Genomic DNA, 22,049 nt, shown 5'->3' with positions numbered 1-22,049 from the left:
TACAATGTTGGCTCTGGGCTTGTCGTGTATGGCCTTTACTGTGTTGAGGTATGTTCCCACTATACCCACTTTGTTTAGAGTTTTATGGTTTATATTGATAGGAAACACTTGAAATAGCTTATGTAAACAAATGAATTTATACTGTTTGACTTAGATAAAATAACATCTTTAAAAAGTCAAATGCTTTTTGGATTCGTTTGCTCTAATGCAAGAGTTTGGAGGAGGGTTTATGAGAAGAAAGAGATGTTCTATTTATCCTTCAAGATCATTGACCTTGGAATAGATACATTTCTCAAATTTATCTATGAAAATTTTTTGTATATCTCTTCTTAGGTGTTCCAGTTACTAACTGATTTGAAAGAGCAGCGTAAAGAAAGTGGAAAGAATAAACACAGTTCTGGGCAACAGAACTTGAATACTATCACATATGAAGTAAGTCTAGGTTTCCAGAGGGTCTATCCAAACTACTATTAAAGGGGATTGGTTTATCTTGCTGCTGACTGGCTATCCATTATCTGACTTGAGAATTTTTACTGTAACTCCATTTTTATTCTGTTTATAGAAGTGGAAAGAGTTTGGGCAATTGCAAGTGTTGGCCAACTGCAAAGTTTACAGGAGGGAATAATAAAAAACCTGCCCTCACTTCTAATACCAATTGCAAGTCAAGAGCACCCCAAGAGAAACCTCAGGTTCAATAATTCACTGAAAGTACTCATAGATCTTGCTAAAAGCTATTATATTCACAGTTACAGGTTATCACAAGGAAAAGATACAGATTAAAATTGGCCTAGGGATGAAGCAGTTGGGGCAGGTGCCAGGAGAAATATCATAGGCAGAGCTTCCATTGTTCTCTAATGTGGAGTTAGAACATGCTTCTCTCGAAGTCAGTGTGTGTTAATACACTCAGAACATTTTCAACCAAGGAAGCTCCACCAAGTTTTGGTGTCCAGTTTTTATTGGGACTCCATTACCTAGGCATGATTGAATGATTGATTGCCTGTGTAGTTCATGTCAGCCTCCAGGTCGGTTGATATTGCATGACCCAAAGCCCCTACTCTCAGTCTTACTATTAAGACTATCCAGTAGGACGTCAGGCTCCCAGACAAACACACTCCTATTAGGTGTGATGTTCCAAGCGTATGAAGACTACCACCTGGAAGCAGAGGGCAAAGGCCAGATCATCTGTTTTGGCAAAGACAAATTCTTTATTACAGCGGAAGTGATACTTTTTTATGGTAGAAAATTTAGAAAGTACCAAAATGTATAAAGAAAGTATTAAAAGTAATTTATAATCTTAATATCTAATTGATAGTTTGTTGCATTCTCTCCCATTCTTATGCTTTGTTCTTAAAAAAGAGCATTTAAGCTGTTATATGTTTGATTTTGTATCTGTCATTTTAATTTATTTTTTCTTGTTATTTATTTGCTTTCAGTTTTCGTTTTGTTTTATAAAGATTTGGATTTAACTATCTTTTAATTTATCTTTTCAAAGACATTAAAAAACTTGCCTTAAATCATCATAATCTCTTTTAAGGAAAAGAAGGGATTTAACACTTTTGTCATCATTCCTTCCTATCTGATTTTGTTCATTTAATTATGTGTTTAGAATCCTAGAATCATTTATCAATCATGTTCTTTTACTTTATATAGTTCATCTCTTTAACGTCTATAGTTCATTCAGAGCTATTTGTCTTACGCTTGCTTTTTCCTTTTTTTCCGTAGACATTAAAATACATATCAAAAACACCATGCAAACACCAGAGTCCTGAGATTGTGAGAGAATTTCTGACAGCAATGAAAAGCCACAAGTTGACCAAGTAAGTAAAAATAATATTAAGTGGGGAAAGACTGACACATAATGAAAATGATAGCTTGCAAAAGTCATCCTTTGCAACTGTGTGTTTATATTTAGTTGGGTTTTGAATTATAATCAATACACAGTGCTCTTTTACAGTAGGATCCTAGGATTGTATATGAGACAACTGAGACTTCCACCCTGGGATCCTTCTAGAGCCAGAAATAGAACACAGTGGGCTTTTTAATCTCAAAAAATCTCCCCCAAATCTGTCCCTTAACCTCTTCTCAACATTCAGACTAAATTGGTTGAAAAATAGGATTTATAAATTACAATCTTTTGATCAAGTTGGTGAATTAAGTCATTTGACATTTGTGGGGCAAAAATGGCTTGATAATACTCTGTCTGCTCTTCTTGTGCCCAGTTACTTTCTTGATGACTTTCCTGAATAAGTTAAGTTTGAGTGAGTGAGTGAGTGAAGTCGCTCAGTTGTGTCCGACTCTTTGCGACCCCATGGACTGTAGCTTACCAGGCTCCTCCCTCCATGGGATTCTTCAGGCAAGAGTACTGGAATGGGTTGCCATTTCCTTCTCCAGGGGATCTTCCCGACCCAGGGATTGAACCCGGGTCTCCTGAATTCCAGGCAGACACTTTAACCTCAAGTTAAGTTTGTAGAAATTAAAAGCATTATTAAGAATTAGAGCAAGAGTTTCCATGAGAAAAAACTAACCCTAGTCTTTTAGAATTAATAACACAGCTGATAAATCCAAAAAAGGCATTTGTCATTCATTCAGAATAATCAGAAATTTTCTTTTGGAGGAAACATTTGGTATTGTTTCAGGCACACAGCTGGTGCATTGTCAGTAAACTAGTGCCCTTCTCCCTTGTTTCTCTTCTCTATGAAGACAAGTTTTTTTCAAATGTGTGCCTGTATGTGTTTATGTATGTTTATTTATAGTTTTACTTTTGTGATAAACATAACAAAATGTACCATTTCAACCACTTTTAAGTCTAAAGTTAATTTATAGTATTCACACTGTTGTGCAGTCAACATCCAGAACTGTTTAATCTTGTAAAACAAACTATACCAATTAAACAACTCCCCATTTCCTACTTAACCTAGCCCCTGACACCACCGTTCTGTTTTTATGAATTTGACTACCCTTAATACCTCGTATAAATAGAAACGTACAGTATATGTCTTTTTACAAAATCTGAATATTTTTTAATATTGTGGTATTTTTATTTTAGCCATTTTTAAACAACATTTGTTTATTTTTGGCTATGCGGGGTCTTTGTTGTTTTGTTGCACAGGCTTTTTCGAGTTGCAGTGAGCAGGGCCTGCTTTCTAGTTGGATGTGGGCTTCTCATTGCGGCGTCTTCTCTTGTTGCTCTAGGTTCATGGGCTCAGTAATCGTGGCACACGTGCTTAGTTGCCCTGAGACACGTGGGATCTTTCTGCTCCATGGATCAAACCCATGTCCTCTGCATCGGCAGGTGGATTCTTAACCACTGGACCACCAGGGAAGCCCCATTTCTAACCATTTATAAGTGTGCAGTTTAGTGGCATTAGATAGAGTCAGTTGTACAATCATCTCTGCCATCCATCCAAAGGATAGTTTTTCATCATGCCAAACTAAAACTGTATACCCATTAAACAATGACTCCCCATCCTCCCTTCTCCCTCTGGTAACCACCAGTTTGCTTTGTATCTCTGACTTTGGCTACTTTAAGTACTTCATAGGAGAATTGCACGGTATTTGTTCTTTTGTGACTGGTTATTTCATTTATAACGTCTTCAGGGCTCATTAATGCTGTAGTGTGCGTCAGGGTGTCCTTTTGGAGGCTGAATAATATCCCACCTTATGTATGTGTGACATTTTATTCATTTATCCATTAGTGTATATATTTGGGTGGTGTCTGCCTTTTGGCTGTTATGCATAATGGTACTGCTGTGAACACAAGTGTACAAATACCTCTTGGAGATTCAGCATTCAGTTCTTTTGAGTATATACCCAGAAGCCAAATTGCTAGATCTTAGGATAACTGTATTTTTCATTTTTTGAGAAACTACCATACTGTTTTCTTTAGTGGCTGCTCCATTTTACATTCCCACAGGCAATGCACAGGGTTCTTATTTCTTCACATCCTCATCAACACTATTGGGTAGGCCAGAAGGTTAGTTCCAGTTTTTCGTAAGATGTTATGGGAGACCCTGAGCGAACTTTTTGGCCAACCCAATACATATTTTAAAGAATGTTAAGAGGACAAAAATAGTCTTTCATGTTTACTTAGAATTTTACTATTTCTTTTCATCATTCATTCCTGTTCATGTTTACTTTTTAGCATTTACTTCAGCCTAAAGAGCTTCTACTAGCGCTTGTTTTAGAACAGGCCTGCTGGCTACAGTTTTCTTAGTTTTGGTTCAAATGGGAGTGTTATATATATTCTTTCATTTTGGAAGGATAGTTTCAAGGGGTTGAATGATCTTTTCTTTCAGCTCTTGAAAGATGTTAGTTTAAAAAAGAAGTCCTGTGACTGCTTTCAATACTTTTCTTTATATTTGGTCTTTAAAGGATTTGATTATGATTTTTTTTTAAAGTTTATCTGCTGAACTTCTTGGTTATGTAAATTTTTATTTCTTACCCCAGTTTGTGAAGTTTTGGACCATGATTTCTTTAAACATTTTTTTCTGCCCCAGTCTCTTCCTCCTTTCATTCCAGAACTCCAAAGACGCAACTGTTAGAACTCTGATAATTTTTCTACATATTCCCAAGGCTTTGTTTTTATTGTTGTTGTTTTTTAAAGACAAAGTAAGTTTTACACTGAAGTATGGTTGATGTACTGGAGAAGGCAATGGCACCCCACTCCAGTACTCTTGCCTGGAAAATCCCATGGACGGAGGAGCCTGGTGGGCTGCAGTCCATGGCGTCGCTAAGAGTCAGACACGACTGAGCAACTTCACTTTCACTTTTCACTTTCACGCATTGGAGAAGGAAATGGCAACCCACTCCAGTGTTCTTGCCTGGAGAATCCCAGGGACGGGGGAGCCTGGTGGGCTGCTGTCTATGGGATCACACAGAGTCGGACACGACTGAAGTGACTTAGCAGCAGCAGCATGGTTGATGTACAATATTATGTTACTTTCAGGTGTATGGCATATTGATTGAGTTATCCATATATATATATATTTTTTTTAGATTCTTTTTCATTATAGGTTATTGCAAGATATTGAATATAGATCCCTGTGCTGTATAAGAGGTCCTTGTTGTTTATTTGTTTATATATAGTGAATGTGTATCTCTTAATCCCAAATTCCTAATTTACCCCTCCTTTCCTTTGGTAATTATAAGTTTGTCTTCTGTGTCTGAGTCTTTTTCTGTTTTGTAAATAAGTTTATTTGGGGCCTTTTTTTTTTAAGATTCCACATGTGATATAATACATTTGTCTTTGACTTACTTCACTTAGTGTGATAATCTCTAGGTCCATCCATGTTGTTGCAAATGGTATTTCATTCTTTTTTATGGCTGAGTAATATTCCATATTGTCTATGTGTGTTTGTGTGTGTGTATACATGCCATATCTTCTTTAACCATTCGTCTCTTGATGGTCACGTAGTCCCTTTTGGGACTCTCAAAATGTATATGTTGGTTCATCACATGGTGTTCCACCAACCCCTTAGGCTTTATTCACTTCTCTTTAATCCTTTTTTCTGTTCAAGTTTACTGATTCTTTGTTTGGCCTGTTCAGATCTGCCTTTGAATCCCTCTAGTCATTTTCATGTTAGTCAATGTGCTTTGCAGCTCCAGAATTTCTTTTTGTTTCTTTCTGTCTCTTTATTGATATTTCCATTTTGCTCATGCATTGTTTTCTTGACTTTCTCCACATCTTTTAATTCTCGGAGCATCTTTAATGTTTTATTTATTTTTGAGATGGTTGTTTTAAAGCCTTTGTCTAGTAGACTTTCTGTCGGGTTTTTTTCAGAGACCACTAATTTTTTTCAGAGACAGTTAATTTGTTCATATATTTGCATGGGCTATACTTAACTGTTTCTTTGTTTACTTTGTGAGTTCTTTGTTGAAAACTGGATGTTTGATCTAATAAAATCATAGCTCAAAATCAGATTTTCTTCCTTTTCCTTAGGCTTTCTGACTTTTGTTTATTGTTTACTATTTTTGTATTATAGTGGGCTGTTTCTGTGCTGAGAATCAGCTTGAGGTATAAACTCAAGGTCTTCTCAGGTCTTTTCTGAGTGTGCCTCTTTCCCTAGGCATGCACAGTCTCTCTCTGATTTTCCCCACATATGTGCCTACTTTTCATTAAAGGTTGTTTCCCGAGACACATGAACATGCCAGGGCTCCAACAGATGCCCTTGCAGGTATCTGCCTTGCTCCAGGCAGTGTTGTTCTGAAAACAACCAGTAGAGGCGGCTGCGGGGCCTTTCACTGTAGCTGGGTCTGGCTCCTCTGGAAGCAGGCAAACTATTTATTTGCAGCCCATTGGAATTCATCTGGCCTCAGTGCCTTATGACTCAGGGGGCTGCTTGCCACGTACTATCAAGACCTGGATCACTTGTGCTAGCCAGTGCATTTTAAGACAGGAATCACGTGTGTGACAGAAACTGCTGAAATGCTCTTTAATTCTTTTTTCTGAATATCCCCTGCTAGAGTTTTTCTCTTATCCTTTTCTCAGGAAGAGGAGATTCAAGATAATAGCCCCTCAGTGACCCGGTTCTAGTAATACAAACTGGAGCTCCATTAATTTGCTTAAAAACCTCCACTGCTAAAGTTCTTGAGGGTTTGATAGGAACCATGTTTTATTTGACTTTGGGTGTAAAAGTCCAAGAGTAATCTGGAGGCAGCAAAGCTCAGAGTAGATAGATGGGTGCAGGTTTCACTAACATCTGGAATGTGGTTACTCTGCTTAGAGAGCCTGGAGTCTCGCCCCTTGTTTCCCCACTGTGCGAACAGTTGTCTCTGGAATGTCTCCTGCAAGTCATTGCTACTCTAGCTCTTTGTTTTTCAACTCATGTTTATCTCATGCTAGGTTTGTCTTAGTAGGGATACAAAGATGAATAGCTACAATGTAAGTGCTATGGCAGTGGGGACATAGCAGAGAGACACTGAAGTGTCAGAATTTGAGTGTAGCATTTTGCCTGTGGGAGGTGACTCTGGGTTTTCATGTAAGGTAATAGTCAGCCAGATATAAGTGAACATATGCTTTCTAAGCAGAGGGAACATGATATGCTAGAGCCTGGAATCAGGAAGTAGTTCCTGTGTAATGTTTGCAGTTTCATTTAATTGGAATATGAGTGCTTAGGGGACATGAAGGCATTTGAACCTAGAGAGACTGACAAACAGCAGATGTCCGTGGGTTCTGAAGGTTGAACGAAGAAAGTTTATAAACTGTGCGGACAGTGGGAAGATTAGAAGCAGGATAATGAGATGACCAGATTTTTATCTTTTAAAAGGTACTTTATTTGTAAGAATGAAGGTAGAGTGAAAAAGTGGCAGATGCTTGAGGACAGGCATTTGCCCTTTAGCCAAGAAGAATTGAAGTGGCTTGTAGAAATGGTGAGGGCGGGGCTGGGGACAGATACCTCGAAAGAAATAGAATCAGTAATTCTTAGTGTCTTAATATGGGCAGTGGGTGAGAGGGAAGAGTCGGGGATGACTCTGGCCTGTGTATTTGGCTCTTCACCAAGATGAGAAGTATGGAGAGAGGAATTGGTTTGTTGGGAAAGGTAGTCAGATTGCTTTGGGATAGGTTGAGTTTGAGGTGTGTCTGGGGTGTTTAGGTGGTAGTTGGTTACAGAGGTCTGGAGATCGGCTCTCACTACATGAAGACATGAATTTCTTGGTTCTAACCTGTAACGGCAGATGAGATTGTGAGGTTTGGATGAAGAACTCAGTAGGGATGAAAGATGGCACCACGGGAATGCCACGGAGGCAAGCGGAAGAGGAAACCTGTAAAGAGATGAGGGAATAGAAAGCTAGGTGAATCAGGGAAGAATGGTGTGTGGAAGCTGCAAGGGCAGATGGTTTTAAGGAGGGAGTGACCAGCAGTGTTCCAGAGACAGGGCAGGGCAGAGAAGCCCTCTAGAGTGATCAGTGTGGAGCTCTCTGGGCCCCTAAATGAGAACAGTTTTGGTGATCATTTGGGGCAGGAGCTAAAGTGCAGTGAATTAAATGAAGGAGAGAAAGTAGAGACGATAAAAATGAGCCTCTCAAGTCAGGGGGAATGTTTGGACCCCCCCATCCCCCAAAATGTGCCTGCAGTACATGTGTTCCTGTGACTGAACTTCAGCTGGGCTCAGCTCCTGGGGTGCAGAGCAGAGAACTTGGTTGGTCTGACTGCCTGACCTGCCTGCTGCGAGGTCTGTCCTCTGACCTTGCAGCAGGTCGGGACACCAGGGGCTACCACAGTCCCTGCTGTGTCTGCTGCTTTTCTGGCACCTCGTGGTATCTGCCTGTGGCCTAGTCTGCGACTGTTGGCCCTTTAGGTTCCAGAGTCCCATGGCTTAGTGCCGGTGAGAGGAGGGTATCATTCAGGTGCCAGATTCGATCCTGAGGCTACTGCTGGCAGCGTTCCTCCTCCACTGCCAGAGTGCCCGCCCCGTGCTGCTCAGCTTGCGGTCCTGAAGGGAGCCTGGGTTCTTGTAATTCAGCAGAAGGGAAGTTTCTCCATGGGTGGCTCAGAGGGTGGTTCCACCATCTGGTGAGGAACCAAGGCCACCTCTGTGCCAGCAAAGACATCACATAGCTTCTTATAATATAACTTCTTTAGTCATGTTAACCTGCAGTTGTGGTTTAGACATGTGTTGTTGGGGTATCTTTCTGGTGCCCAAACTTTAAGTCACTTTTCAAACTTAATAAGGAACCGTGTGTGTTGTGGTGGCAGTACCTCCCTGAGGGTTGATGTGAAGGAGGTACTTGTTCATAAAATGAATGTGGCTGAAGCAGCCCTCAGGATCTTCCTTTAGTTCCTCTGTACCATACTGGTCTTTGCTTTTAGTCATAACATGACATTAGGTTTGCAGAGGACTTCGATCTTCTAATTAAAGTCGCCAGATTATTCTGATTTATCTTTAATCTCCTGTAAGTCTTTGATTTATTTTTGTTTATGTTGCTTGTTATGAATGAAACATACTGGTTGCCTGCCTTTTCCTTTCCACCCTTTGCTCTAATCCCACCCTTCACCTGAGTCTAATGTTCCCTCCGAGCAGTCTCCATTGACTCTCGTGCAGGACAGAAAGCAGTCAGACCTATTTCCTTCTCTCCTTGCACTTCTCCCACTTGTCATTTCTTAAAACTTACTTATTTCTGGCTGCACTGGGTCTGCGTTGCTGCACACGGGCTGTCTCTGGTTGTAGTTGAGTGGGGGCTCCTCTCTAGGTGCTTGGGCTTCTCATTTCGCAGAACATGGGCTTAGTTGCCCTGCGTCATGTGGAATCTTTCTTGACCAGGGCTTGAACCTGTGTACCCCTCATTGACTGGGCAGGTTTTTAACCACTGGACTGCTAGGGAAGTTCCCTTTGTCATCTTTTACCTAGTCTTTCACAAGGATCCTCTGAGACCCGCTCTGTGCCCTTAGCACCTACTCCACTACTTCTACTTTGGATCTCCTTAGACAGACGTGGAGAGTGCCTTTGTAACCTCTTCAGAGACTCTCCATATACATGAACCAAACCCAGATTTGCTTTGGTGCCAGAAAAACGGAGTTTTGTCTGATATCAAAGCATATCAACATAAACCATACTGAAAACAGTTTAAAATATGAGGGCGACACAGAAGGTGCCTTTCTAAAGCCTGGTGACTTTAGAGCGAAATTAATTTAGAGCCAAAATTTTAGAGTTTTCAAATCAGAAACTGGTTACCATTTATTGTCGGAGTGCCTGGTGCGGCCGCTCATGGCTCCCAAGAATTCCTAAGCTGGGTTAATGGGATCATATTGTGAATGCCTCCCTCCAAAATGACTTGAGTGCAGTGAAAGCTCATTAGGGCTAAGAATATTTTGGGATCCTTAATCTTTTAATTTTTGTTTTCCAAAATTGGATTTTGCTTTATCTTACAATTTCAGTTCACCTAAGTTTTGTGCTGTCTACATGTTATGTTTGTCTGTTGTGGCCCTTGTGTTGTATGTCTCCAGCTGTACTGTGGTGCACATCTTGTGGGGTTTTTATACTAAAAGTGTAGACCAAAGACTATTTGGAAGATTTGAATAAAGTGATGATAATTGCTTTTCAAAGGAAGAGGAACTTCCTCCAGTTACTCCCCAGGCCTCTCAGTCCAGGTGCCGCCTCCACTGTCGTTGCGCTGAACTGCCTGACCAGCCACCAGTGCCCTCCTTTTTGGCAAATCCAGTGACTTCTCTACCGTCAACCTACTGTCCTCTCTTCAGCATTTGACACTATTGGTGATACCTTCTGTCCTGGACTTTTCCTTTCTCCTTTGCAGCCTTCCCCCAGCCCCGTGAGTAGAGGTGCTTGCCGGTGGCTGCCGTGGGTCTTCATTTCCTCTGCAGCTGGCCTCTGGGCTGTGATATCCACTCTCCTGGTTTTGCATACTCCTTCATAATAAAGCCAGCTCAAATCTTTTTCTCTAGTTCTAGACCAAACTCGAACTATGACTAGAGAAGCTATTGGGTGAGTTCTTCATTGTGGCTCTAAAAGTACCACAAACTCAAATTCAGATTTCAGTTCATACAGTATTTCCAAACAGGCTAAATACCCAGCCTTGGTGGTCATCAGGGCCTGTTGACTGTACCTGAGGGCGACCAGGAGCAGGTCAGGACTCTCGTTGCCGCCGCCGCCACCTAAGTACACAGCTTTGCTTTCTCTCACCTGGGAGTGTTACACAGTGTCTCTGCCTCCATTTTCCCGGGCTCTCCAGACCCAGCCAGCCCCCTCCTTTCCTTGCTTGCTCTCTGGTGTCTCTAGAGTAACACCTTGGTAGTGCAGGCCCTTTGTGGTCTTGTCCCAGCTGACTCTCAACCTCGAGTCCCACAGCCTCTCTTGCAGCCATTTCCTAAAACTCCATGAATGTTCGTTCTTCTGGATGTTTACATGTGCTGTTCCTGCCCTGACTGCCTGTTCCTCTCATCCTTTTTGCCTAGAAAATCCTTAAGGGCCCAGTGCAAGAGTCTTCTCCTCTCTGAAAAAGAAAGAAAGAGCATTGTCATGTCCGACTCTTGCAATCCCAGGGACTGTAGCCCACCAGGATCCTCTGTCCATGGGATTTTCTGGACAAGAATACTGGAGTGGGCTGCCATGCCCTCCTTCAAGGCTAGAGTGCATGTTTGGGGGCTTATGAGGGGTAGAACTTGACTGCACTGCCTTAATCCTGACTGCCGTTTATGGGGCAACGACTGTGTGAGTCGTCTTTATGAACACTGAATACTTTTAGAAGCAGATGGTTCAGGACATAAGCTTGGATAGCAGAGTCTCAGCTCTGCCACTTACTAGCTGTGTAGCCATGGACAAATTATTTCTTTACCATCTCAGCGTCAAGTCTGAGGGTTAAATGTGCTTGCCATATGGAAAGTAAGCAATAAGTGGTTGCCACTCTCGCTCTAAATGGTAAAATTTTTGTCCCTTGTAACCTTCTCATGAGACAGGTAAGTACTGTAGTCATTCCTGTTTGACAGGTGATGAAACCAAGGCTTAGGGAGAACTGGGTAACTACTGCTTCCCCAGACACCTGGCTCTGGGAATGGTGGCTTCTTCATCACTTTATTCCAGAATATGTTTATTGAACTGAATTCAAAAGAGGAAGCTGTAGAGCTCCAGGGTCCGAGAGAAATGTAGAAATTGTCACCTGCACAGGGGTGGCAAACAATTGAAGCCACTTTTTTTCAAGTCCTACCTTTTTTTTAAAAAAAATTATTTTTAGTTAACAGATAATTACAGTGTTGTGTTGGTTTCTGCAGTACGTCAGCGTGGATCAGCTATAGGTATACACGTCTCCCTCCCTCTTGAGCCTACATCCCACAAGTTCTGTCATCTTTGAGAGCACATGCATTTTAACCACCCGTGCAGCGATGAGCTATATTTTGTCTTGTGGCAGATAACTGGTGTCTTCATTGTGAATCTTTTGTTAAAATTTGTTTTTATTAGTCTTCTTTTCCCAACTGGATTATAAGCTCTTTGAGGGCAGAAAACTTTGTCTTATACTACCATGTATTACCTCCTGTCTCCTTGGAGTCTTTGGTTTTGTTTACTAAGATAACAGGTCAAGTCTGAGTAACATTTAGTCTTAACCTCATAAAGGAATTTTCAACCATTTGTAAGTGATGAACAACCAAGATGATTTTGTAAATCTTTACTTTCTATAATTTGAATTAAGATTTCCCAAATACAGTTTATTAAAACTGCAGCTGTACGGTCTGTTACATTTCTTATAACCCAAGCCTCTGGACTCTTTAGGATTCTAATCCATGTTTGTGCCCTTGAGTAAGAGTCACTGATTGAGGACTCTCCTATTCTTATTCTTTCATTTTACAGTTGAAGAAACTGAGGGCCATGTTCCAAGTTGTTCTTCCATGTGTTATCTGACAAAGTGTCCTCTAAACTGCTTGGTGAAGACTCAAAGTCCTTAGGAGTATAAGAGTTGTGAAGGCTCTGTACTTTTCTTTTGACAGAGCTGAAAAGCTTCAGCTGCTGAATCACAGGCCTGTGACTGCTGTTGAGATCCAGCTGGTGAGTGAGGGAGGGTTGAACGTGGATGGGTTGGTTTCTGGGTCTGAGATGTAAAATGGGTTCTAAAGGCTGACCTCAGACAAGCCAGAAACTGTCATTACTTGAAAAGACTGCTAGACCATCCATTTTATAAGTGAAAGGAAACCTCAACAATTTGATCCTAGTTACTATGGACTTCGGGAAAAGGAAAGACTGGAGAAATGTCACTCCTTCTGTAGGATTTGGGGATCTGACTTGGCAGCTCTTTGTCTCCTCCATGTCCTACACCCTTCTAGCCATTGCTTCTCTGTAGGGTTAGATTCAGCATGGCTCTGGTGGAGTTTATCGTCCCCCCTCGCCACCCCCGCCCCACACACACTTTTGACCTCCTCCTCTTGTATTTCTTCTCTCGATGAATGGAGCATGTGTGTACTTTGCCGCAGGCTCACGCTGTCACCCTCCTGGCCCAGTGTCCCAGGCTAGACTCCTGGAAGTCATTCGTTTCCCTTTAGCTCCTAGTCGGTCAGTTGCGGCTTCTCTTCCTTCTCCTACCTCTTGCTCTTTCTTCTCCCCTTGCTGCACTGCAGTAATTCCTGTTGTTATTTCTCTGCTCAGCTCTTACAGTCTTCTCACTGTTTTCCTACCTCCAGTCCAGCCGCTGCCCGCCCGTCTTCCGTACCACAATCACAGTTTGCTTTCTCAAACCACACATTTGATCATCTAGTTTCCCGTTGCATGTAACCATTCAGTGGAAACTCAATACTTAAAGAGGCTGAACTGCAAGCACAGCATTAAGTTTTAGGATTGGGAAAGCCAGAGTAGGGCTTCCCAGGTGGCTCAGTGATAAAGAAGCTGCCTGCCAATGCAGGAGACAAGAGATGTGGGTTCGATCCCTGGGTCAGGAAGATACCCCGAAGGAGGAAATGGCAACGCACTCCAGTATTCTTGCCTGAAAAATCCCATGGAAAGAGGATCCTGGTGGGCTACAGTCCATGGGGGTCTCAAAGAATCAGACGCCACTGAGCGACTGAGGACGCGCACGCACAAGTGTACACACACACACACACACACACACACATGCATGCGTGCCAGGGCAGACGGCAGAGGAGATGTGAGGAGACTGTGAAGTGGCCCCGGATTGCAGACTGAACGGTTGTGGCCCTTCTGTGTGGTGTGCTTTCCTTCCGTGTCCCGGGTGGAGACCACTGTTAAGCTCTTAAATATTAGGCAGGTCATTCAATTGTGAGTAAAAAACTTTGGCTGGAGAATTAATAAAATGAAAATAAAGCAGTTTTCAAAATCACTTTTAGAAGTATTTAGCTCTTTATCAAATTTCCTTTAGAAGAATGTGGAAGAAAATGGCAGAAAATACCTCTGATATTTAAGAGTTGCTTAAAAAAAAACAAAACAAAACCCTTTTTTAAGAGAGTCCTGGGATATTTACTTTTTGACTAAAAGTTTTATTGTCCTCTCAGAATTTTGTTTCTACCCTTTAAAATGCACCCAAAATTAAATTAGAAGAATTCCTTCCATAAAGGGTGTCTTTTAGGGGGAACTGGTCTTCAGGCTAAATAAACTTTTTTTTTTCTAATACCATCAATTATTCTGATGCTTTTGACTATATTGGAAATTCAGCTTAGAAAAGAAAAAAAAAAACAAAACAGCAAGAAAACAATCCCCATCCCTCTGGGTTAAAGATCACATGTCATGTCTCCTCCAACTTTAATCAGCAACATATGTTATTCATGGCTTAATGACAGATGGAGAGAAGAGATGAGGAGGATTAGCGTGACCTCATCCTGGAGCCTGCGGAAGGCTCTCAGGACTTGGTAGGATTAGCTGCTATTAAGATGGCCTGCTCTATGCCAGACTCAGTGCCAGAAACTGTGTGTATCACCTTTAATGCCTTCACCGTAGTCTCGGCTAGTGGGTGCCTGAGTGGTCTGTGTGATTCAGAAGCCCTGTTCTTCCTCTAAGCCCTGAGCTGCTGCATGGTGAGGAGAAAGGTCTCTGACGTCTCCTCAGACTGTGTTTATCCTCTTCTCCTCCTTTCCACAGGTAGATAGACCTTGTTAAAAGCTGTCTCTGTTGTTTCCCAGCATTTTTTGGCCAGATTTTTCCCAGCCAGGGATCTGGCCATAAAGGGTAGCAAGTCATTTACCAAGGTGTGTAGCAAGGTCTCTTCTCACCAGAAAGGGATAAAAAAATGAGGTTTTCCCTAGGTAGGAAGGTGCAGAGAACTTGAGAATTTCCCCATGTTAGCTTTACAGCCGTGTGTTCTCCCTAGGTCCAGAAGTAATCCCAACATCCAGCATCTGTCAGGATTCAGTGTTGGAGGCCAAAAAACTTCTCTTTTTCGATTATCCTGGTTAATCCTTCAGCCATGGTTTGTTGTGATCCTCAGATCCACAGCTGACTGCCTGCTGTATGTGAGGAGGTGGAGAGGCCACCAGCTCTGAGACTTCTGCCGTGCCCTTTAGTGTCTTCATTTGGGACCGTTTGGGACCTCTGGCCTGACAACAGAATGTAGACTCCCGGGCCTCACAGGCCACGGTCCTAATCGGCGCTACCGTCGGTGCCTTTTGTAATTTAGTGATTATAAAAAGGCTGGAATCATATAGTTTCCTGCTTTATAAAACACTGAAATGTGTGTCCTTTTTGGTCCTTATTATAGGCATTACTTTAATTTTACTTTAGAGAAAATTGAAATTTATAGAGGTAAAGTGAACTGTTCTGGGTCAAATAGCTAGAAGTGCCTGTTATTAGATTTTTAGTTGTTTTGAGCAGAGCAGGAGGTTAGGCTTGGCAACTTAGACTAAGTGAGAAACATTTTTGGAGTACAGCAGCCCAGTCTGACAGCCCCTGGTAACTAATATAATCTTCACGTTTGATAAAAAATTTATCGTTTATGTTGACTCCCCTCAAATACTTTTTTTTTTACGTTTCATTTGCCCTTATATTCTAAACAGCTTGAACCCTTTGATATTTTGGAATGTTGAGACACCACTCTGCATTTATTTGAGCTCTGTTACTTCTGTGTTGGAGAGAAAAGTTGAAGAGTAGTGTTATTATTTTTGACTCTAGCGATCCAAGAGGGGTTAGTAAGTTTTTGTTTCTGCAAGTTTCTTTTTTGTGTATATTTCATCTTGCTTAATACAGTTCATATTTTCTTCTGTGACTGGGAAAGAAATTTTCCTGACTATAATTGTTCCTGAGGGTTGTTTGCTAATAAAAGCATCTGCTGTTGGCACCTTTGGCCAAAAGTTAGTAAAGCTTGTCAGCCCTATTGCCAAGAACACACCTAACTGAAACCAGATCTGTCAGACCCAGAGACTGGATGCAGGAAGGTGGCCTGTGGAAATCCTCCCTGTTTGGTTTTCTAAAAAGACCCCTCAGAGCTCATATAACCAAACTGGTTCAAATCAGTGGACTCTGGTGTGCCATCCAGTGTTTCCAAGAGAGGAGCTGATAGAAACCTCCTAGTGGAGGCCATGGAGTTCTAGGAGGAGCTGGGATTCTAAGTCTCAAGAGACCTTGCCCTGTTTGCTGTGAGATCAGATCAGTTTCCTTGTGGTGCTGAGCCTCCTGTACTCGTCTGTTGATTGTCCTCGCTTTACGTACAGCGGCCTTGAGAGGCTCTGGTGCAGTGATTGTGAGAAGGAGCGTTGATAATGATGGGAGGTTGTCACTGGTCTCACAACAGTCTCTTTCACATTCTTCACCTGCGGCAGGAAACGGTTCATCAGCAACTGTGTGTGCCGGTTATTCATAAGCTGGGAGACATTGTTCTCCTGAATAGAGATCATTTTTCTCTCAAGATTAAATTATCAAATCAGGTATATCTCTCTCCCCCTTCATTCTTTGGAGGCAGTGTGTGGTAGAATATTTCCTTTTACAGACTGTAATTTTACATGGCTGATTTTAAAAGTGGGCTTTTATAATATCATATAAGAAACGAATCGCCAGTCCAGGTTCAATGCAGGATACAGAAAGCTTGGGGCTGGTGCACTGGGATGACCCAGAGGGATGGTATGGGGAGGGAGGAGGGAGGGGGGTTCAGGATGGGGAACACGTGTACACCCGTGGCGGATGCATGTTGATGTATGGCAAAACCAATACAATATTGTAAAGTAAAAAAAATAAATAAATAAAAAATAAAAATTATTCTTAAAATAGAAAAAAATAAAGACTATAATATAAAAAAATTAAAAATAAATAAAAGTGGGCTTTTGAGGATTTTTTCTTTTTCAGTAGAAAAGTTACATGGAGCCTTTGAATCTTTATTAAATGTAGTTGTTTTACTTTGCAGCATAATGGGAAGTAGCTCCATTGGTTCACTCTGGATCTTTTTTTTTTTTTTCTCACTCTGAATCTTTATTCTAGAACACCCAGTGTTACTCTCTAGTTGTGGAAACATTTTTGGACTGAGGTGAATGAAGAGGCTAGTGGTTTGCCAGAACCTTGATCTTGGGCACGTCACCTGGCTTCTTTAACTTCTGCACTGTTGTTTGTGCAGCTAGGCAGTCAGACTGAAGTCCTTTTGAGGATTGTAAGCCTAGCTTGTCATCATGCTGTACTTAAATCTGCCAGGATTTCTTTCTGGACCTCCTTTTGGTCCTCGTTGCCAGATTTCAGAGACTTTTACTGGGAAATGCCATAGGACAGACCCTGGACACCTTTAGCTGAGAAAGCTGTTTTGACAGATGGCTAATGCCTGCAAGTGAGCGTGGCTAAATAACTGGACTGCTTGCATGATGCTTTTACAAGATGGTTGATGGCATTGTGTTTGTGTTTATTAACGTTGAGGATTAGAGGTTAGGCCTGCAAGTGTGGATCTCATCTTTGTGTTCAGATGTCCAGGACCATTTCAGAAACTGGGCTATAAATGGATCTTTGATGCAGCGGTGGGAGATTGTTTCCCAGCCGTCACTCCTCAGGCTCCTGTTCTGCATCCCCAGGAGATGACAATGGCCCATGGCGTGTGTTAGATTGCAGGAGTCAGAGATGGACAGGTCTGGCTTGGGATTCTAGATCTGCCCTTTGCTGAGCTTGTCATGAGGTTTAAAAGGAAAAATGGGTGTGACGTGCAAGACGCAGTGCCAGGCCCAGGAGCTGTTGTCAGTGGGGATAGTAGTAAGGATTAGAAAAAGCAAACAAACCATTTGGCACATAGTGGGCAGTCATCAACTGAGCTGCTGATACAGTACAGAAGTTAACAGATGTGCTGGTTGTGATACACCAAAGTGTATATAAAATGCCATTTTACCCCGGTGAGTTTTCTTTGTATATGTAGCATATTTTTGTGTGTAGGTGGATGGGTAGAGAACTGTTAGGGTTTGCTTTTTCTTTAAGAAAAAATGCTAACCTGCAGCTTGCTTTTTTCACTGACTCGTGTGGAGCAGCCACATCGGCTTACCCTGGAATTTGAGCAGGCTTCTGCCTCCTGGGGAGTTACAGCGGAAAGGGCCTGGAGACCCAGGGCAGCTCAGGAGCCAGACCCTGAGCTCTGTGCTGAGGGGCTGGGCCGAGACCAGGAACAACATGGGGAGGGGAGGGCGGGGGTGGGCCCAGTCTGTGAGGCTCCTTGTAAGTCCTGGGGGGTTTTCTTTCCTTCTGCAGATGGTGGAGGAGAGTGAGGAACGGCTGACAGAGGAGCAGATTGAAGCTCTGCTCCACACCGTCACAAGCATCCTCCCCGCGGGGCCAGAGGCCGAGCAGCAGCAGAATGCCAGCGACGACGTGGCGATGGACGAGGAGGACCCTGCGTAGAAGAGCACAGCTGGCCCGAGTGTCTCCTGAAGTTGAAGGCCCAGCAGCCGTTTCCCAGACATTCAAAGAATTGTTTATTTGATTTTACCGTCTATCCCAACAGGCCTGATTTCCCGGTTAGTTGGGTAAACCACAAAAATAATCTTAAAAGAAATCCTTGTGCCTCTGTGAGAACAAACATGGTGGACTGGCTGAGATTGTCAGGGCAGAGAGCTGAAAAGAGGAAGAGTGAGTCAAAAAGGACAGTGACTGTGGAACTCTCAGTGGTAAAAATATTTCTTCTGTGGCCTTTGCCATGGTTGTGGGAAGGTCTCTGTACACAGCTGGTAAAATACTTGCCTTGGCTTTGATGGGCTGTATCCTAATTAATTTCATCTGCTTCCCTTGGAGCTTCCCAAGCAGGGATGCAGAGCACTGCTGGAGTGAGAGCTGACTTAGGAGAATCCTGTTAGATGGCTGGAAACTCGTGAAGCAGCAAATAGTTGCTCTAAGTTAAAGTGAGCCACTGAACTTGGCTCACCTTAGAGGAATCTTTTCCTTAAGAACAATAGATATAAGAAAAGACTGGCCTAGGAACTTGGCGGTCCAGTGGCTTAAGACTCCACATTCCCAATGTATGGGACCCAGGTTCCATCCCTGGTCAGGGAACTAGATCCCACATGCTGCAACTCAGAAAAAAAAAAAAAAGATTCCTGCATGCTACAACGAAGATCGAAGATACCATGTCCAAGTAAATATTTTAAAAATAACTAAATAAAAGAACGGGCTGGACAGCTCTTCATCAGGTCTAAAGGCCCCTTTCCTCTACTGGCATGGGCTTTGTTTAGCAGTTTCCCTAGTTAGTCTTCGATGTTAGGACACCAGCTCACTGCAGGTGAAAAGAGGCACTCCAGTGTTCTTGCCTGGAGAATCCCAGGGACAGAGGAGCCTGGTGGGCTGCTGTCTATGGGGTCACACAGAGTCGGACACGACTGAAGCAACGTAGCAGCAGCAGCAGCAGAAGACTGAATGGCCGCGTGTCACCTGCCTTTCTGAACACCTTCAGGTTTCTGCCTTGTGACAGGTGCAGCCTGTTGCAGCCATGTGAGCCTCATTTGCACAGGGGGCAAATGGTTTGCATCTTTGAGAAAGGGCAGTTCTCTGGCAGTCCAGTGGTTAAGATTCAGTGCTTTCATTGCGGGGGGTGTCGGTTTCATCCGTAGTAAGGACTGAGATCCCACGGGCTGCAAGCTGTGGCGCCACCCCCTCCCCCAAACAGAAGAAACCCTAAATAAAGAGGGCACAATTACGTAGCTCTTTTTGTGGATGGAGTATGAAGAACTAGAGGCTGATTTTAAGAAGGGTTTGAATTTGTTGACTGTTACATTAGTTTTTTAAATTGAAAATAATAGAATAATTACCATGCAAGGAACTTGTTAATATTCAGGCTTTGGAGAGTTTAGTAGCCCCAGATATATGGTTGCCTTAGATCCTAGGAGTATTGTTTAAAATTAATTCCCCGTATTCACTCTGCTCTCTATTTGGAGAAGAAAATGCCCATAGATATTTTTCAAATTGGTACTCATTTTGTTGTAAGATCACATATTTTCAATGCTTCTGTTAATTGGATTACTTCCCACCTCTTATAAGTCCCAGGTTATTTCAGCCCCCCCAGTAGGCAGTTATGTTTACCTTAACCTCATCATCTAAGGATCAGTTGAGATCTGCTTACGGGCAACATTGAAATTAACAGGACATTTATTTTTAAATCTCTCTTGAATATCAGGAATTTTACCAGGAGCTGTTGCTTTGTTAAGGCGTACAGGTGCTTATGTCCTTGTTTCATTTTGACCTTGAGTGCATTTGATACTTTTTCTGCATGGATTTAGGGTTTAATTAGTTAATAAATGGTTTCCAGATGACTACCAACTTACACTATTTTAAAAAATCTTAGAAGAGTTTATTTTACCGTGGGTAGTAAGAAGTAAAATGAAATCTGACTTAAAAAATAATACATACACGTATTAATTTTGTTTTTTTCCTTGAGTCTATTTAGATCTAAGTTTTGTGTTGGATTTCAAGAAAATTTTAAGTTTCTTTATTTGGGACCTGAATTTAGCCTCTGATTAGGTCAAACAGGATCTAGAAGATTGAACCTTCATAAGAAATATGGACTGTGTAATTTTCCTATTGCGTTAATAACAACATTTTAGAAATAAAAATTTACACAAGAAACTGAACCAGGATCATCTGGGAAGGAGAGCTGGGAGTCTGTGAGACTTGCTTTTCACTTTATATCATTCTGTGCGCTTCAGTTTTTGACTGGGTGGCTGTTTTATTCTTTAAAAAGAAAAAAAATGTGTGCTTATTTGCATGTTGTCCTTGGCCTCTGAAAGTTATTAAAGGTATAGTCCATAATTAAATTATGTCCCAAAACATAGAGACTGACACCCAATCCAGTCACTCTGGGAGACACAGCACTGAGGGAAGTTGATCTTTTAAGAAAGTGCTACTGAGCCCTTGAAAGATGAAGTTAATTCAGAGTGTTTAGCCAAATATTGGCTTGGCCAAAAAGTTCATTCAGGGTTTACCATAAGACATTATGGAACGAACTTTTTGGCCTTGCCTCTTTTTGCTTAAAAGGTACCCACTACCACCTCAGAGAACTTGACATTTATTAAAGGCTCGTTTATAAAATAATGGGTATTGTTTTCCTAATCAGTCATTGTGGAAGCACACCAGCTCTCGAGTTTATACCCTAGTGAGAGATGAGAGACTTAATCCTCCAGTATATTCTTTGCTAAATCATCACTGTTTTTAAATTTAAAAAGCAAGAAGAATAAAAATCTAAGCATTTAACCCTAGCTTTCTAGGTCATTCACAATCTGATTCCCAGTAAAATTCCCAATTTTTGTAGTCTTGTGTACAACCCTCCATTCCAGCTAAGTGGATCCACCCATTCATTAACTCAGCACATTTTTGAGTGACTGTGATGCAAGGCTTCGGGCTGGGCAGTGGGATTATGATGTGACTCTGTCATCCTGAGTCCCTGGCTTCAGAAAGCTTTATGTTCTAGGGGAGGGGATGGTAAATGACCAGTTTCACAATTCATTATTTTGTTATAACAACAGTGGTTCAAATTAGAAACAAGAATGAGCTAAGAGAGCACGTAACAGAGAACCTGACCTAGTCTGGTAGGATCAGGGAAGGTTCTCTGAGAAAGTAATGTTTAGACTTGAAGGATGAATGCTGCTGCTGCTGCTAAGTCGCTTCAGTCGTGTCCGACTCTGTGCGACCCCATAGACGGCAGCCCACCAGGCTCCCCCGTCCCTGGGATTCTCCAGGCAAGAACACGGGAGTGGGTTGCCATTTCCTTCTCCAATGCAGGAAAGTGAAAAGTGAAAGTGAAGTCGCTCAGTCGTGTCCGACTCCTAGCGACCCCATGGACTGCAGCCCACCAGGCCCCTCCATCCATGGGATTCTCCAGGCAAGAGTACTGGAGTGGGTTGCCATTGCCTTCTCCAGAAGGATGAATAAGTTAGTGAAAAAAATAACAATCCTTGAAAATATTCTTTGTTTCCCCATCTCTATGCTTTTGTTTATACTATGCCATCTGCTTATACTAGACCCCTTCTTCCACTACCCAAATTCTAACTCAAGATTTGGGCTTATATCTGCTATTTTCCAGAATGCCCTCCCTGAGCTCTTGCATGTTAATAATAGTATGTGCTTTTTTATATATGAAAGTCAGTTTTGCTGGATACAAAGTCTTTTGAGTCACATTTTATTTGCCTTGGATTTAAGATACTCAGTTACTCTATTATTTTCTTC

The 22,049-nt window shown here is 42.1% G+C and overlaps 1 protein-coding gene across 6 annotated transcripts in view; it reads left to right on the top strand.

The window, feature by feature from the left end:
- The window catches only part of LOC102411900 (CGRP receptor component), a 40,817-nt gene extending 20,364 nt beyond the window's left edge, over window positions 1-20,453 (top strand). For all 6 annotated transcript variants that reach the window (XM_006070341.4, XM_025275189.3, XM_006070340.4 and 3 more), the window contains 4 exons: window positions 334-432; window positions 1,723-1,817; window positions 12,434-12,491; window positions 18,090-20,453. In XM_006070341.4, coding sequence (XP_006070403.1) covers window positions 334-432; window positions 1,723-1,817; window positions 12,434-12,491; window positions 18,090-18,239 — 402 coding nt within the window. In that variant the 3' untranslated portion in view covers window positions 18,240-20,453. The remainder of the gene's footprint in view (window positions 1-333; window positions 433-1,722; window positions 1,818-12,433; window positions 12,492-18,089) is intronic.
- The last annotated feature ends 1,596 nt before the right edge of the window (window positions 20,454-22,049 follow it).

This window comes from Bubalus bubalis, chromosome 24 (assembly GCF_019923935.1).
Source record: "Bubalus bubalis isolate 160015118507 breed Murrah chromosome 24, NDDB_SH_1, whole genome shotgun sequence".
Taxonomy (NCBI): domain Eukaryota; kingdom Metazoa; phylum Chordata; class Mammalia; order Artiodactyla; family Bovidae; genus Bubalus; species Bubalus bubalis.
This window is presented reverse-complemented; position numbering and strand designations above follow the sequence as displayed.